Source organism: Heliangelus exortis, chromosome 1 (assembly GCF_036169615.1).
Source record: "Heliangelus exortis chromosome 1, bHelExo1.hap1, whole genome shotgun sequence".
Taxonomy (NCBI): domain Eukaryota; kingdom Metazoa; phylum Chordata; class Aves; order Apodiformes; family Trochilidae; genus Heliangelus; species Heliangelus exortis.
Window position 1 is genome coordinate 182,508,310 of NC_092422.1, and position 15,620 is coordinate 182,523,929.

At 36.0% G+C, this 15,620-nt stretch overlaps 1 protein-coding gene across 14 annotated transcripts in view; it reads right to left on the reverse strand.

Annotated features, from left to right (window-relative positions):
* The window catches only part of KIF21A (kinesin family member 21A), an 89,778-nt gene that overhangs the window by 32,194 nt on the left and 41,964 nt on the right, over positions 1-15,620 (reverse strand). For 8 of the 14 annotated variants that reach the window (XM_071733890.1, XM_071733884.1, XM_071733880.1 and 5 more), the window contains exons 8-21: positions 14,615-14,810; positions 13,603-13,792; positions 12,823-12,886; positions 11,398-11,601; positions 7,969-8,007; positions 5,499-5,583; positions 5,203-5,320; positions 4,119-4,307; positions 2,985-3,184; positions 2,501-2,608; positions 1,957-2,025; positions 1,635-1,846; positions 828-981; positions 257-457 (exon numbers count right to left, since the gene is read on the reverse strand). In XM_071733890.1, the coding sequence (XP_071589991.1) occupies positions 257-457; positions 828-981; positions 1,635-1,846; positions 1,957-2,025; positions 2,501-2,608; positions 2,985-3,184; positions 4,119-4,307; positions 5,203-5,320; positions 5,499-5,583; positions 7,969-8,007; positions 11,398-11,601; positions 12,823-12,886; positions 13,603-13,792; positions 14,615-14,810 (2,029 nt within the window). The remainder of the gene's footprint in view (positions 1-256; positions 458-827; positions 982-1,634; positions 1,847-1,956; positions 2,026-2,500; positions 2,609-2,984; positions 3,185-4,118; positions 4,308-5,202; positions 5,321-5,498; positions 5,584-7,968; positions 8,008-11,397; positions 11,602-12,822; positions 12,887-13,602; positions 13,793-14,614; positions 14,811-15,620) is intronic. The other 6 variants (XM_071733886.1, XM_071733883.1, XM_071733892.1 and 3 more) reach the window with 1 other exon arrangement.

A 15,620-nucleotide genomic window follows, 5' to 3' on the forward strand; every position in this document is an offset into this window, starting at 1 on the left:
TCCCAAGAATTATATTAATTTAATGCTATCACTATAGAAAGCATTAGTTTTGACATTTAAATGCTTCGTAATCTTAACTTGCACTACACTATTGATCAAATCAGAAATTTCAACTGCATTAACATTCTTCATTTCAGACTTGACCCAAGTTTTCAGCAGTTTTAACTTCCTAGTTAATAAACTATAAATAATAATAATAACAATAATAATAACAACAACAACAATAATAATAATCTACATTTTACATTTGACCTACCTTTGCTTCTTCCATTTGCATAATGTTTGCCTGACAGTCAGAAATGCTGTCATTAATGTAGTCTATATTCGCAGTTAGTGATTCCATCTCTTCATTTATGCTTTGGACATTTCTATCTGTTTCACTGCCAGCTCCATCTTTGATGAGCTTCTCCCTCTTCTTTGAAAGCTTTTCTCTTCTTTTTGTAAGCTCTTCACGTTGCTATTTCCCGAAAGACATAAGATTACACAAAAAGGAATCACAAAACAGGGCATGTTAGCACCTTTTGTCTGCTTTGGGGTTTTTTTTTTGTATTCTTTTGCTCATTACACTTTAACATATCATGATTTCTACAGGAAGAAGTTATACAGGTGAATATACTAATACATATGCACATGATTCCATTCGTCTGTCCCTTTATTTTACTAAGCACAGCAATCCCATGGGCCAAATTCTTGCTAGAGCTGTTTAGAGCTTCTTCATGGACAGTGATGGATTCCAATCATTTAGCCTACATCACCATCACAGTAGTTCATTTACAGCTCTCTCTATTTGATAAGACAACACGGGGTGTGTGTAGCAGATCACCCACCGTAAGTAACCTGTTCATATCCGTCTCCATGTTGGCAATGGTCATCCTCTGCATGATGATATCTGTCACTCTGCGTTCCAGCAACTGCCACTTCATCCTGGCTGCCCTTGAGGAGTAGACTCTGCTGGTCACTGCTTTACGCTGATATTTTTTTCTGTCAGAAAACCAAGAGAACACACAGCTAAGACTAAAGTAGCCCAATTACACATTAGAATGTGGAAAGAATCAGGCGAGAATACAGTTCATGGATAACTTTAAAAATTCTTGCAGAGTTTCTTGCAGCTTTTCATTGCACCCCACAGCTACCTGCACCCAGCCCTGAAATCTACTGAACTCTAACATACTTTAAAAAGAGATTTCAAATGCTGTGGCATCTTGTGTGATGACTCATTGAAATAAAACGCAACTTAAAAGTTGTTCCCTATTTAACAAGGGGTTCTGCTTCAAACCACCAATACACCTAATACATTAAATGGTGTTTTACAACAAGATGATCTTTGTACTTAATAACACTGCAAGCATTGGACTGCCAAGGGCATTCCTCTTTCAGAGCACAGTAACTGGATTTTGAAATTTGGGGGTTTCTAAAAGTGACTTGTTCTTTAATGTCACTTTATAATACTCCGCACTGTCTTAAAGTCATCAAACTCAAATTGCATTTGATAATGGTAAAATACCCAATTTAATGAGCAGTACACAATTGTAGTTTAAAAAATAGCTGCAGTAAGTATCATCACATGATCTTATGCTAGAAAGTCCACAAAATGTTCAGTTCTCTTGAGAGTACTGAACAGTTTTAATCCTTACCCTGTTCCATTTGTTGTAGTTACTGATAATGCTTGAACTCTTGCAACTGGAATTCTCATCTTCTGCTGTGCTGATGTTTTTGAACCATCATGCTCAACTGATGAGCTAGAACTTGCTTCCTGTATAGGATGGTCTGGCAGGCTCAGCTTCCGACCTACTTTTCCTGCCACTTTATCAGAGAGAGGCCTTACTTGCCGACGAAGGGCTGTAACCTGAAACAGAGTGCAGAGACTCAATTACTACTCCCCAAAATTGTGTTCTAAGTTACAGCAATGCAGCATCATTCTGTTTTCAAAGATGCATTATTGTTTTAACACAATACCTCTTCAGTTTTGCGACGCAAGATAACTTCTTGATTTCTTTTCTGAGCTTCCAAAAGCTTGAGCTGATGCTGTGAAAAAATAAAAGCAGCGCATTATATTTTTTTCCATTATCTGTTTTAAGACTACATTCTACTAACAAGATGACCTTTACACACTAATACAAGTTTGCAAAACCATTGTGACTTGAAGTGGCTGAGTCTCAATCGTTTCTCACTCTTTCTAACGCAGAACAAAAGTGTTCCACTGTACCAATTCTCTATCAAATAGAATATTTGCATGCAAGCAAGGTGGTAGCTGCAGTTTGGTTAAGATTCACTAATAAAAGAAATACTGATATATTCAATAAACCTTCTGTTTTCTGTTGCACTTACCATTTACAAACTGATTATGATAGAATTGAAATCAAATTATGTGGGTTTTGGCTGGTGACAGGTACGTGCCTGCCCCAGTGAATGCACACAATATAGTGTGTGCCTGCAAGCAGGTGAACATCACAGCGAGAGATACTTATTCCAAATAAGAGTTCTTTATCTGTGAAATCACCTCTCGTTTGCGTTGCTCCTTTTTAAGCTGTGCAATTTCTCTGTTTCTTCTGGATTCTGTCATTCTAGCTTTCTCCTGCTCTTCTTTCATTTGTTTCATCAATCGAACCTGTGAAGAGGCCATCAATTAGAAGAGCTGCTTACAAAAAGTGCTGTCCTCTGCCCCTACTCATAACAAGTTTCTTCTTCAAATTGCCATTTTCCAATATATTACAAGATATTTGGCAATTTACCTCCTCCATCTATGGCATCTTCTTCACTCAGTGCTGAATAATAGCTAACAAGCAGTACAAATTTCTCTCATTTTCAATACTTGTAATTTTTGTTCATTAATCCTAAAAGCCACCCCTCTTGCCCAGAAACAGCCAAGTCTTCAAATTGGTACCCTAGTGTTCACACTTCTGAACAGCTGACATCATGAACAGGCTTATCTGGTAGATTTCAACCCATTTTTCAGTATAGCACTTCAATGTACTGAAATATACCTTGGTTTTCTTCATCTCTGTCACCTCCTGCTGCAACTTCTTCAGTTGCTTTTCATATTGAGATTGATTTTTAAGCAATCGTGCATGTTCCTTTTGCGCTGTTTGAAGTCTCTGCAGTTCTTTATTCATGGCCTGGAGTTTCTTTTCATATTCTGACTTGATTTTTTTTGCCTTTTCTTCTGAATAGGTCTCTACAGAACCTAGAGTAAAAGGGAATTCTTAATCTGCTTTTGTTCAGGACATTTTCACTTTGCCAGCCACAGCAGATGACTTTCAGCATTATCTGAAATATCTTTGAAAAATTTAATTTGTCTCTAGCTTGTCACCTGCACTGCTTCAAATTTTTCACCTTGTATTTCTTCTTGGATAAGATATTAACAGTTTCCTTCTGATTTTTTTTTTTTTTTTTTTTTTGCACTAGACAAAGTGTAAGAGTATGTAAAACACAGAGACATACATGGTTATTCACACATATTTATATGCAAGATCATAACAATAGTCCCAAGAGACATCAAGTCTAATATCCCTTTTTTAGCACTCATCAAATGGGAATGTCTAAGGACTAAAATGGGACAGCAAAAGCATATGAAGTATATAAATATAAAGCATGTATAGTATTTTTTTGAAAAAGAAAAAAAAATGCAAACAACACTTCCCCCCATTATTTTTCCCAAAATTCAACTATTTGTGGCTTAGGACTTCCTAAGCCAGAGTTACCTTTTCATCTCTATATAACTACATACTCCAAAAAGTCTGCTCAGTAATGTATTTCAGCAAGGCCAGTGATACTAGTTCTTATTTTTATGCAAATCAAAAGAAAGTGAGGAGGGGAGAGGGGGTAAGTATTTTTAATTCAGGAACTATCTTAAAATGAAAGCTCCTAGAAAACTAGAAACGCTTATTCAACCAAATCACAAACCTGTAAGAAGCAGTACTAAAAAAAAAAATAAAATTCTCCAACTTAGTAGAAACTAGAATGAGTAAAGTATGATTCATTGGCACTATGGGTACAAACTCATTATGTTTTCTGCAATTTCTTAATGCACTTGAAAAAGGAAGTGAGAGGAGTAACAAACAATTCAATTTGAATATTTTTACACAGCACCTACATTTAAATGATTTTGTGCTTCTTACCCAAGTTTTGAAGAACCTGATCTCTTTCAAGCTGAGTGTCTCGAATCTTGTGTTGTAGCATCATTAGTTTCTCTTCATACTGTTTTTTCAGTGTTTGCAACCTTCGCTGGCTGTTCTCTAGCTCATCTATCAGTTTTTGCTTAATGGCTATTTCACAGGTGATATTTGCCAAGTCTGCTTGATAATTTTCTAAAACAAAAATATTTGAGTTATTAAAAATTAAGACTTCTGTTACCACATAACTAAATTTGACTACTGGCAGACTACAAGGGCAATTTTCCATCCTCTAGGTCTTTGAAAAATATGTCAAAATTCTGAGACAAGAGGAGTCACCTCAATCATGGAAGTGGAATGGTAAAGACAATTAAAAAAAACAGGAGAAAAAGGTAAGGAAAAGCACTAACCCACAAGCTAAGTTTATAAATGTTCAGTAATTTCTTTAGTCCTTTTTTGGCTTAAGATTTGGTCGAGAATAAAGATATCAGTTAAGAATTACTTTTTTTTTTTTTTTAAAGTTCTGCAGCTCCTGATGATGGTGTGTTAGTCTCCAACATGAAAGAACCAACAGACCTGGTTTGCCCAACTGATGTGAGAGAACTGCTGTTGATGCCAGTCTCTGACTCTAGCAGTCTTAATTTGCATTCCACACATAACCCAGCTGTTAAGCTTTTACATAAAGCCACAACCTCTGAAAACGAAGAATGTTAATGGACTTACAGCCTTTCAAAATTGCCCATTTCCAGATTAGCTGAATGGAAGCTCTCACCTTGGTGATGAGTCATCACCATGTGTTGCATGAAAATAAGCTAGTACTTAAACCTTACACTTTGGATATTCTAACTAGGAAGAAACGTTTTCAAACACCTGATAGCCTCTGGGCCAGTACAGGGGCACTTGATCCTGTACATATAAAACACATGTATTGCATGTTTTGGCACCAAAAACAAACAAAAAAATAATTTACTGGACATCATCCACATAGAATTATAGACAGTGGGTTGACAGCACACTATCTTGCCTACTAAAAGCAAAGGAATGAATTTTAGTACTTGTAAAATTCTACAAAATATTGCACTGACATCACCTTTTTCATCAGAGTCAGAATCTGATTCATCTGAGCTTTCTACAACTTCCATGTCATCTTCATCCTCATCATCCTCCTCTTCTTCATCATCATGATCACTTACTTCCTGAATTTCCTCCTACAAAACAGAAAACAAAGATATGGATGCATGCCCATTCTTTTCCATTCCCCAGTCACTTCTGACTATTGCTCATGTCACAGGATTCATCTGACCCATTCCTAATCTCCTTTCTGTAACTTTGTAAATCTTTTAAGCAGACAATAAACAAATAAACCAAACACTTCTACATACTTACTGCTTCCAATTCATTATTCTCTCTCTCCGAAGTTCCTTTTTCATCTCTCTTCTCCTGCTCGTTATCTGTGTTATCCTCTTTAACACTAGCAGAAGAGGCACAGACACAAAATATTCACAAACTGAAATGGCACGTGCATCCCATTCCCTAAACCAGTAAAATGTAATTCCAAATAGAGATGAAAACTTAGGAAGTGTACAGGAAGGTTTAGGAAGTGTTGTTAGGCATAAATACAGGTTGTTGGGCATGGGTAAAACACAACTTCCAATCTCTCAGATAAAATAGTGCTTAATTACTCTTAATCTTGGCTTTCAAAATAATATTCATTATTATCATGTTGTTTTAGGACATATTGCACAACTAGGACAATCAGAATACACTTCTTCATTACTACAGCACTACCCATTTTGCGTGGAAGTTGCAGTGTACCCAGAATAGGCTTTACAAAAAAAAGAAAGAACACTGTGTGCAGATACAACATGCATTTCAGGTATTTCTACACTCTCAAGCTATAACAAAAATCTAACGTACTTACAGTCATCTCAAAATTTATTCATAAGCCTTAAACAATAACCTAATTTATCATACTATAACTAGTCTTTTGATGAGTTAACTACTTTGACATCAAAGAAATGCTCCAAACAGGCATTGATACAATGACAAAGAGCTAAGAATATTTTTTTTGCAATAGGGCTGTCTATCTATAAAAACCTTTTCCCAACTATTAAGATTACAATTTAGCATATTTCTGTGCTTTTTTTTTTTATACTATGGCTCACAACTTACTTAAAAGTCACTTATCTCCATATTCTTTCCTCTCTTGGTGACTAAAGAGATGGCTTATATAAATTACAGCAAGGTGGGTTTTTTGTTTTGTTTTAAAGGATTGGTGTATTAGCTATTAGAAGTCTTAATGTTATTACTTGCACTCTTGAGACAACACATGCAAATGTAAAATTTAAAAATCAATGGCTGTGGACCAAATGTCTGTCCCTCTAGCACTACATGTGAAAAAACCCATCCCACCCCCAACAGGTGGGAAATTGTGATATAACTCTGTAAGATGTCATAGTGGGTAATAGAGAAAAAATGTGGTTAGGATTGCATAAGGTGAAATCCACCTTACCTAACTTCAGATGCATAAAAGTTTGGCAAGTTATGTGCTGTCCCTGACCAGGCAGGGTAACTAGAAATGCACATCTTCCCCCACTGACATCAAAAACATCTCAGACTCAAGGTCTAACTCTTGGACAAATCCAGTACTCAGTGCAGAGACAAGAAATGTTCAGTAAATTCAAGACACTATAATTTGGCAAGTAACACCTAAAAGCCTCATCTGAAACAGAGCTCTACTCTGACGAGTGCCAGTTAAGTGACACAGCTTCCATGCACATGATTTTTCTGTAATACTATTTTTCAATCTGTTCAATGATAACTTGTCCATTCTGCCCCACTAATCCCTAGTGAAAATAATTCCAGCTACTGCTGGCCATATGTGAGGCAGGAATCTTCTGCCTGCACTGTGTGAATCTACACAGCAGCCAGGGAAGCTGGATGTCAAAAGCCTAACTAGATGAAAAATAATTACAGGAAAAAATACCAAACAAGAACACTGAGCCCCACAATCTCATTTCCACAGTTCTTCATCTCAGCCCACAACATGGTCTGTTTAATGTTGGTTAATAAACCTAAACTATAACATATTTTAGCTGCAATCTTATTGCAGATTGAGGCAAATCCCTGGTTTCCCTTCTGCCTGCACACAGCATGGAGCTCACCACTTCAAAGAATTCATGTTCTGCCTAAGAAAGGGGAGAGACAGGAGGAAGGCAAGCCAGCAGCTCTCCCAGGCAGAACTGTACTGCTTAATTTGTGTGCTACTGGTATGTGGATTCACATAATCTGCATTAATTCAGTGAAGGGTTTTTTTGATCAAAGTGGACAGCTGAAAAATAAAAGCTCCATTAGTTGCATTTTTAATGACAGTATATTCCTCTTTTTGGAGCCTTCAGTTCCTCTCTATGGTAACTGCTTTGTCTACTGCTTTGGCTGAAACTGAACAGAAGGAATGGCCAAGGCTTTCAAAAATAAAAGCAGCAAACATAACTGAGGTGCAAAGGTGCCCAATTTCAGATGTCAAACTGCCTGCTAGATGTTTCTCACCATATGAGCTTCTATGCCTTCCTTCTGCCTTCCATTCCACACAGGCCGTGCAAGAAGCAAGTCTACTTAATTCTATAACCATACCCAATGCTTGCTCAACACCCTTCAACCCCAGAGTCAACCTCAGTTCCATAACAGATGTTTCTTCCAGTTAAAGGACTTGTTGAAAGTGAAAACACAGGAAAGAATTTTGAAAAGCCAAATTAACTATTCTGTAAGTAGGTAAGAATCTGCCCAATAACTTTTCATGTATGACAACCAGTTAATTGAAATGACAGGTAATTAAAAACCTGGGAAATATTCCAACCTTCTTTCTTCTTGACTGCTTTCCTCAAGTTTCTGTAGCCTTCAAAAGCACGAGGTACAGTATTGGAAGGCCAAGCCAATGAAGGACAAACCAGACAGTGAAAAGCAAAAGTGATAAGAAGGTAAAAAAATGATATACAAGCTTGTGGAGTTTAAAATGAAATTTCAAAAGATACCATCAAGAGACAACAAGTAGTAAAAAGGCAATACATTTTGCACAGTTGGAAAGTAAATAGAAAACAAAGAAGCAGCATTTGTAAGTTATCTAATCTGTCCCTGTTAATAACTGTAAATTCAAGTTACACTAAGGAAAAAGTTTTAGATAAGACAATGTATTTCAGTTTGAGAATTATTTCTAACATGGATTTAAAAAAACAAGAACCAAAAAACAAAAAAAACTTAGTTGTAGAAAAAAAGTTCTCTCCTTTTTTGCCACTTAAAACTGGCAGTAAAGCACCAAAAATTGCAAGAAGTACTGCCACTGAACCAAAGTTGTATTGATATTCCTCAGGAATATAACAGGAAAAAAAATAATGCACAAACGTTTTATGTCTGCTGATAATGTATTGTGATACAAGACATAAATTTTTCAGTACTAATATTCTGTATGATATATCCCGAATAGAGTTCATATAAAAATGTTCAAACTGAATTTATTTTTTGGTTTGGGGTTTTGTTGTTCGCTTTAAATAAAATACAGAAAACTGCAGTTTATTTTTCTGGGACTCAAAAAGTACATGCAAGCAATTGCTTGTTATTTTTAAATAAATTAACAAAAATATGAATCAGAAGCAATGAGATGGGCAAAGTATTAGTATTTTTACTTGTACTTTCTCCCCATGGACAAATGTGGATTTATCAGTAAGGAAGTGTCTGCATGACTTGCATAAGTTTAAAGATGACAAATTTCAACAGCTACTGAAATTCCTCATGTTCCCATTCTGAACAAAAACCAAGAGTTCTGCTGCCTTTTAAGCTGTACTGCCTCTAACCTTTCTTCAGTATCAGGTAGGAGCTAACATAGTAAACCCCATGCAATTTTATCATTAATTTAATTAAAAAGAAAGTTGCGAAAGTCCAGAGACAACAGGAAAAAAAGGCAACCAGGTATATAAGGCTGACGAACAATTGAAAGGGACATGGAAAGCTTGCTCTGGGGATTCTGGCAATTCTGTGGGACACTCCAATCAAGCAGATATTGCGGCAGCCAAAACATTAATGGAGTGTAAACTGCTTCTGATAAACGTTACCACAGATTCTTATTAAAGGCTACAGATACATAGCAGCACATACCTGCTGCTCATCCAGAAACTGGCTCTTAGGCTTTCAGCCTAGCTCACTACAATTTAGGTAAGTTGCATGTATTTAAAATTATGCAACTTTCAGCATCTGATCCACAAACAGAAACAGATGAAGAAAGATAGTAGATGGGGCAGAACTAGGCTTACCAATGCCATTTTTATAGGAAACTGCTAGTTAGACAACTTTAAATGAACAGCAACCCTAAAAAGAAAGAGTACAGCAAAAGCAGCTAAATGCCTGTAGAAGACAGAAGTTAGCAAAGAATCCCTACCAAACTGAGAGGTAAAGTGTCCCTTCAAAATATATTAGCATACTCATTGTCAATTCCTGAAATTTCAATAGAATAAAAATTCAGTGATTTATCCTCAATACAGACTTTGTATTTCATTATTTAGAGAGAACCACTCTGCATATAATAAGTATGACCTACTATTTGCATAACCCCTAATTTCTAACTTTTCTTAGTTTATAAATATTTATTACAATGCAGCCTGCAGATAGGCCAGTAGAGAGATTCAAACCTTACCAGCATTTTGAAGAGCATGATCTCACTTTACAAAACACAAGACTAACTTTAAGATGGAGGATGGACCATCAAGAGGTCTTCTCCAACTTAAATTTTTCTCTGATTTTCTAACTCTATAATGCTAGGAGAGAAAAGTGATCAGAAAAATAGTTTATGGTAAGCAGTCCCTACTTCTGGGTCAAACAACTTGACTATCCCATTCAGAGCATGATTGTCCTGATGTGAGCAACTGTGACTGGACAGAGAAGCTCCTTTCAGGAAAAAAAACCCCAAACAAGCACACACCAAAAAAACCCAAACAAACAAACAAAAGCAAAAAAACAAACAAAAAAAAAACCCAAACAAAACCAACACAATATGAACAGAGTGTTTTACTTACTAGTCTACAAAGGGTAAAACGTCCAAATGTTTTTTAAAGTGATCATCTTCTACAGCATACGGCTAATGCACACAGTCCTGTGTGCTACGTAATACTGAGATCCCAACATAACAATCAGGACTCTCTCTAAGCATGAATTTAAATGCATCCTTTTTTAGAAAATATGTTGAAATATAAAAACTCAAATGTCTTTGGTTTTGCATTTAAAGAACATATTGAAGAGTTTGGCTGAAGAGAGGCCAGAGCGTTCACTCTGCTGATTTCATCTAATACTTCCATCCTCCCCTCAGGTTCCTACACAAAATCTATCAAAATCCCCACAAAAGTATGTTTCCTGAAAAATTATATGCAAAGGAAGAATCTAGTCATTACTTAAAATGTTTGTTCTCTACAAGTATCAGTATTTGTGTGGTGACTGGATTTATACATACGGGACCTCAACTTCCAGATATCGCTAACTCAAAACTACTTCATATTTCAACAGTCTTAAAGGCTTATACTTTTTTAAGTTATACTCTTCATTTATGGAAGAAGCCTAGAGGGTCATTAGTTGAAAGAGTAATGGATTAGAAGCATGAAAAATTTCAGGGAAAACTGAAAGATCTCTAATGGAATCAAAGCCTTGGAGCACATAAACAGATCATTGCTGTACTAACTGCTGTCTCAACAGGCATTTATATTCATGTTTATGAGCATTTCAGTAGATAAGAAGTTGAAGAGCAAAAAACAGCAAAGCATGATGGTGTAGAGAATTAGGACATCTCAACTTAAAAACATTCATAAAAACAGAAGATGAAGCAAAAGAAGCCATTCCAAGAGCTACCAAAGAATTCCCAGCTATTCAGATTATCTTTTCTTCAAAAAGCGGTTTCAGTTTTGAGATATGGTTAAAAAAAAGTTTAATTGGTTAATTTCAGATACATTTTAAAAAATTAAATACCAAAATTTTTGGAAAGCACCCATGCTTTTATCATAGTTGGTAATTATAAGAAAAAAAAATTCAGAGACATTCATTCTACAAATACTGCATACTTGACTGGAAGAAAAGATTCCAAAGAAAAACACTTAAAACTTCAATGTGTAGATGGATTTGAAGAAGCAGCAGTTTAGGATCCAAACCCACACAGCAACAATGAACGAATTTTAAAGTCTCACTGGTTAAATAAAAATACACAGCTTTACTAAAAAAGAGAAAACAAATAGCATTATAATTCATACACCACCTCTTTTTCTTTTTTCTTTCTTTTTTTTTCAGCTTTTCCAGATCTTTCTTGGCTATATCTAGAATTTCCATTGTCTCTTTCTCTGAAGAAAGCATGGAAGCAGAAAATGCTGATGGGCCGCCAAAATACGTGGATCTTGTTGACGCTCTTGACAAGCTACGTCGAAGATTTTCATTCACTGCTTCACTTTCTAATAATTTTGCTCTTCAAAAAAAAAACAACACCAAAAAAGGAAAATTGTGGACCATAAATCACAAGAATTGCTAATGCATGAGATGTATATTCCTGAGCAATGCATTACATTCAGTTTAAAAATTTACAAACTAAGGTGAAGTAACACAAAATATATAGAATCACAGAACTGTCTAGTGGTTGGAAAAGACCTCTAAGAGCACTGCATCCCATCATCAACACACACAAACACACAAAAAAATTTTAAAATCACTGTGCCCACTGGAGCAGGTCCTGAAATGCCTCTAATGCATCCAGGAAGGGCAACTCCATCACTTCTTTGGGGTGTCCATTCCAGCACCTGACTACTCTCTCAGTAAAGAAATTCTTCCTCATATTTAGTCTAAAACTCCCCTGGTACAACTTCAGGCCATTTCCTCTGGTTCTTTGGTTATTTATTTGAGAAAAGAGCCCAGCACCCACCTCTCTACAATCTTTTTTTTCAGGTAAGAGAGCAATAAGATCTCTCAGCCTCCTCTTCTCCAAACTAAACATTCCCAATTCCCTCAGCACAATTTCCCTCAATGCAAACAATAAAGAAACACAAGTGCAGTAAATCCTTTGATTACTTAATTTTACACAGTGGTTATATATGTATTTTATATATTTCATATATCTCAGTGAGAATACACACAAATACAAATGTCTGTGTAAATATATACAGAGATAAAGAAAGGTACAGATATATCTCTTCAGAGAGTGGATATATATTACACAAAAGCTACACAAAACTTCTAGTACTAACTAGTAATAGGCCAGATAATCCTTTTTTCACATGATACACCTCTAAGAAACAGAGAAATAAAAAAAATCTAAGATATTTCATACTTATTCTAATTTAAAAGAAAGCAGATGCTTTTCATTGATACGAAATTGTAAAAAGTAATTTCTCAGTACTACCATTTATACATGGTTATGAAGTCACATAAAACAACTGTTCCAAATTAAGCTGTCCTTTGTGCAACAACATCAAGATATTATTTAGGCATCATCTTACATTTCTGTTGTCGGCTTCATCTTTAATGTGTGAATTTTTTGTGACCAAGAACCAACACCAGATGGTCTTAAAAGCTCAAGAACCACTGTACTAAAGTAATCCCCACAGAGGAAAGCAGTAATTACTGGCTAACAGTTTTAGTGTTTTGTTCTGCTTTTTTTAAAATAAAATAGTTCAAATACATATTATGTAAATACCTGAGATCTTCAATTTCCTTGATATAATTATGAATCATGTTGCTAATTTCTTCATTTCCTTCTCCTTTGAAGGACAGAGAGGAAGGGTGGGGGAAGAGAAATATTGAGAAAGGATGGTAACATTTTAAAAACCTGAAATAATACAGCTACCAAGCACAAGGTGTCAGCAGAGAGAAACAGTCATATGGGCTACATGTTAAGATCTTATGTGGTATGTAAAATTTACTTCCACCTTAAACTTCATTAAGTGTTTGGTTCCTCCATGTAATATGATGAGGATTAATACAAGTAATTTATTCTGTTTCACTTGTTTTCCATATTAGCACTTTTTACTAACACATCTATTGTAAATCAAAAGTAACTGACAAACAGTCAGAAAAAGAATAATCAGCCCATTGACTTATCATGACTGAATTGTTCTATGAGGTGATAAGCAAGCAAACATTCACCCTTCTGTATCCAGGTCCTCATCCCAAGCAAAATATTAAGTCCATAGATGGGTAAGCACACAAGTAATTCCTACCCAAAGGTATTACTTCACATCGCGCTTAGTCCTAAACGAATGGCAGGCTCAGGGTACACAACTATTTCTTGTTAACAGAAACCTCCAGAATAAGAGGAAATAATTAGATGGGGGGCAGGGCAATGTCTGCCAAAGCATTACTGTTTTATAGGCTTGACTTTATTCCAAGGGACCCACAAAGCAAGAACGTATCACTGATTTAAGATCACGAACTTGACAAGCAGTTTACACACATTCACAATGCGCCCACAGCATACCTGCTCTGGCCAGCACTTGATTGGCCTGATCACTCATAAGCTGTGTTATTCTGGCTCTCAGTGCATCAATAGTCTCTTGCATTGCTTTAATTCTAACACGCAGGTTGTTGTTTTCTGTTTGCAGCATTGCATTTTCATGAAACATGTCATTGATGCTTTCAACGCCTTCTTCATCTATGATCCTTTTACCCTTATGAAAGTAAAGATATTTTATTACTAGTAAGGCTGACCAGCACATGAAAAATTTTTAACTTAGCAAAAGCAACCCACAAATTATTTGAAATTCCAACTAGATGCTCATAGAGGAAGATAGTGGTCTCTGAAAAAACTAAAAACAATGGATAAATTGATGGTTTTCAAAACACTGAGATCTGGCCAACATATTTGGGACCTGTGTAATTCCATCTCAGTGTGAAATACAACTTTTTCAAGACATTAAGAAATATGAAAATAATTCTATATAAAATCAGGATCCTTTCTCAAAGATAGCAAAGGAGGAGAACACTGTTTGGTAACTACATTTATTGCTGAAAACATTTTTTTTTTAAATTTCAGGAAGAAACTGGCATTGTGTAGTAGACACATCAATTGTGCAATTTAAAAATGCATTTTAAAACCAAACTTGTCTAGCTTCCTTGTAAGATTTTCAAAGCCATACAGAATAACTGTACACATTCATTTATGTACCAGTCTAAATTGTGGTCTTTTGTACTTTGGAAGTGACTATTTATCATTGTGGGGCATGACAAGGTCACTTTTTGCCTTTGAAAAAGCAAACAGCACGCACCATCTGTTGATGTCAATGGCGTTCATTGATGTACTTTTTCTTTTGGGATGCCATCTAAGTTTTCTAAAAACAGCTGGTAATCACTGGAATTAGAAGTGTTGTTTAAAGTTGGGTTGCTATTCCAAAATTTTTTTAGTGTCTGAAGTAGAAGTAGCCAACAGAAAAAACAAGCTGTAGAACTAGAGGCATTTTAGAGCAGAAGAAATCTTTAGAGGATAAGCTTACTGTTTTGTATTCCATGAGCTCCATCTGTAGCCGTGCAATCTCACTGCGTAAAGCATTTATTTGTTGACTGGCCCTATCCTGATTAACCATCACCTTGTTCTTGATGTTCCGTGCCCGATTGGCATACTTCAGGGTGTTCAAGGTTTCCATGAAGTCTCGATCTGAAGGGCTCACACACGCTATCATGAGTGTTTGACTGGAAAGTAGTCAGCATTTGCATATCAAGAATAAAAAGAGTAGAGAAATTAATCAGTTTTCAGGTTAAACAAGAATAGTGACTTCATAACATTTGTAAAATATTCCTTGATCTAGTTACAGCAGAAGAGTCTCAACCAACAGAGTTCAGCACCTTCCTATCTTTTATCACCCTAGCATAAGATAGGAGATGCTAGATCACTAATTGTTCTACATGTAACATTATAAAAGCATTTAATTGGTGCTCCTAGAAATGCTTTTCAAATTCTATTCACCTTGCCTAATCATACATAAACTGAGGTTTAGGAACTTAAGAACAACTTGAAGACCCGGGCAGTGATTTGGATCATGCAATTATCAGGACTGACTGCTCCACTTCCTGAGCTGCCTACCTACATAACATGAAAGTTGCTTCAATCTTAGCAGTCCACACATTCCTAAATGTACCTATTGTCTATCTCAAGTTCTGCTGAGGTTCAAATTGCCCAAGCTCTCCACTGCAAATTATCTCCTGTTCTCCAACAGAAGCCCAAAATCTAGTACTTACTTTTAGAACATATGGCTACAGCTGTATTTATTCCATGTTTCATAACTCCACAAGAAATAGCAGAAACCCAAGTTCTAGCTCCAAGAGTGCTATGAACAACCATCTTCCTTTCAGGTTCCTACAATATCCTCTAGCCATCCCAGCGTGGGATATGCAGCATGAGAAAACACTCCCTGCTCCAAATGAAAGACTGAGCAGACAGACCAGGAAGAACCAGTGAGACAAAAACAAAAAAAGGTGAATTTTTTTTTCATTCCATCCAAG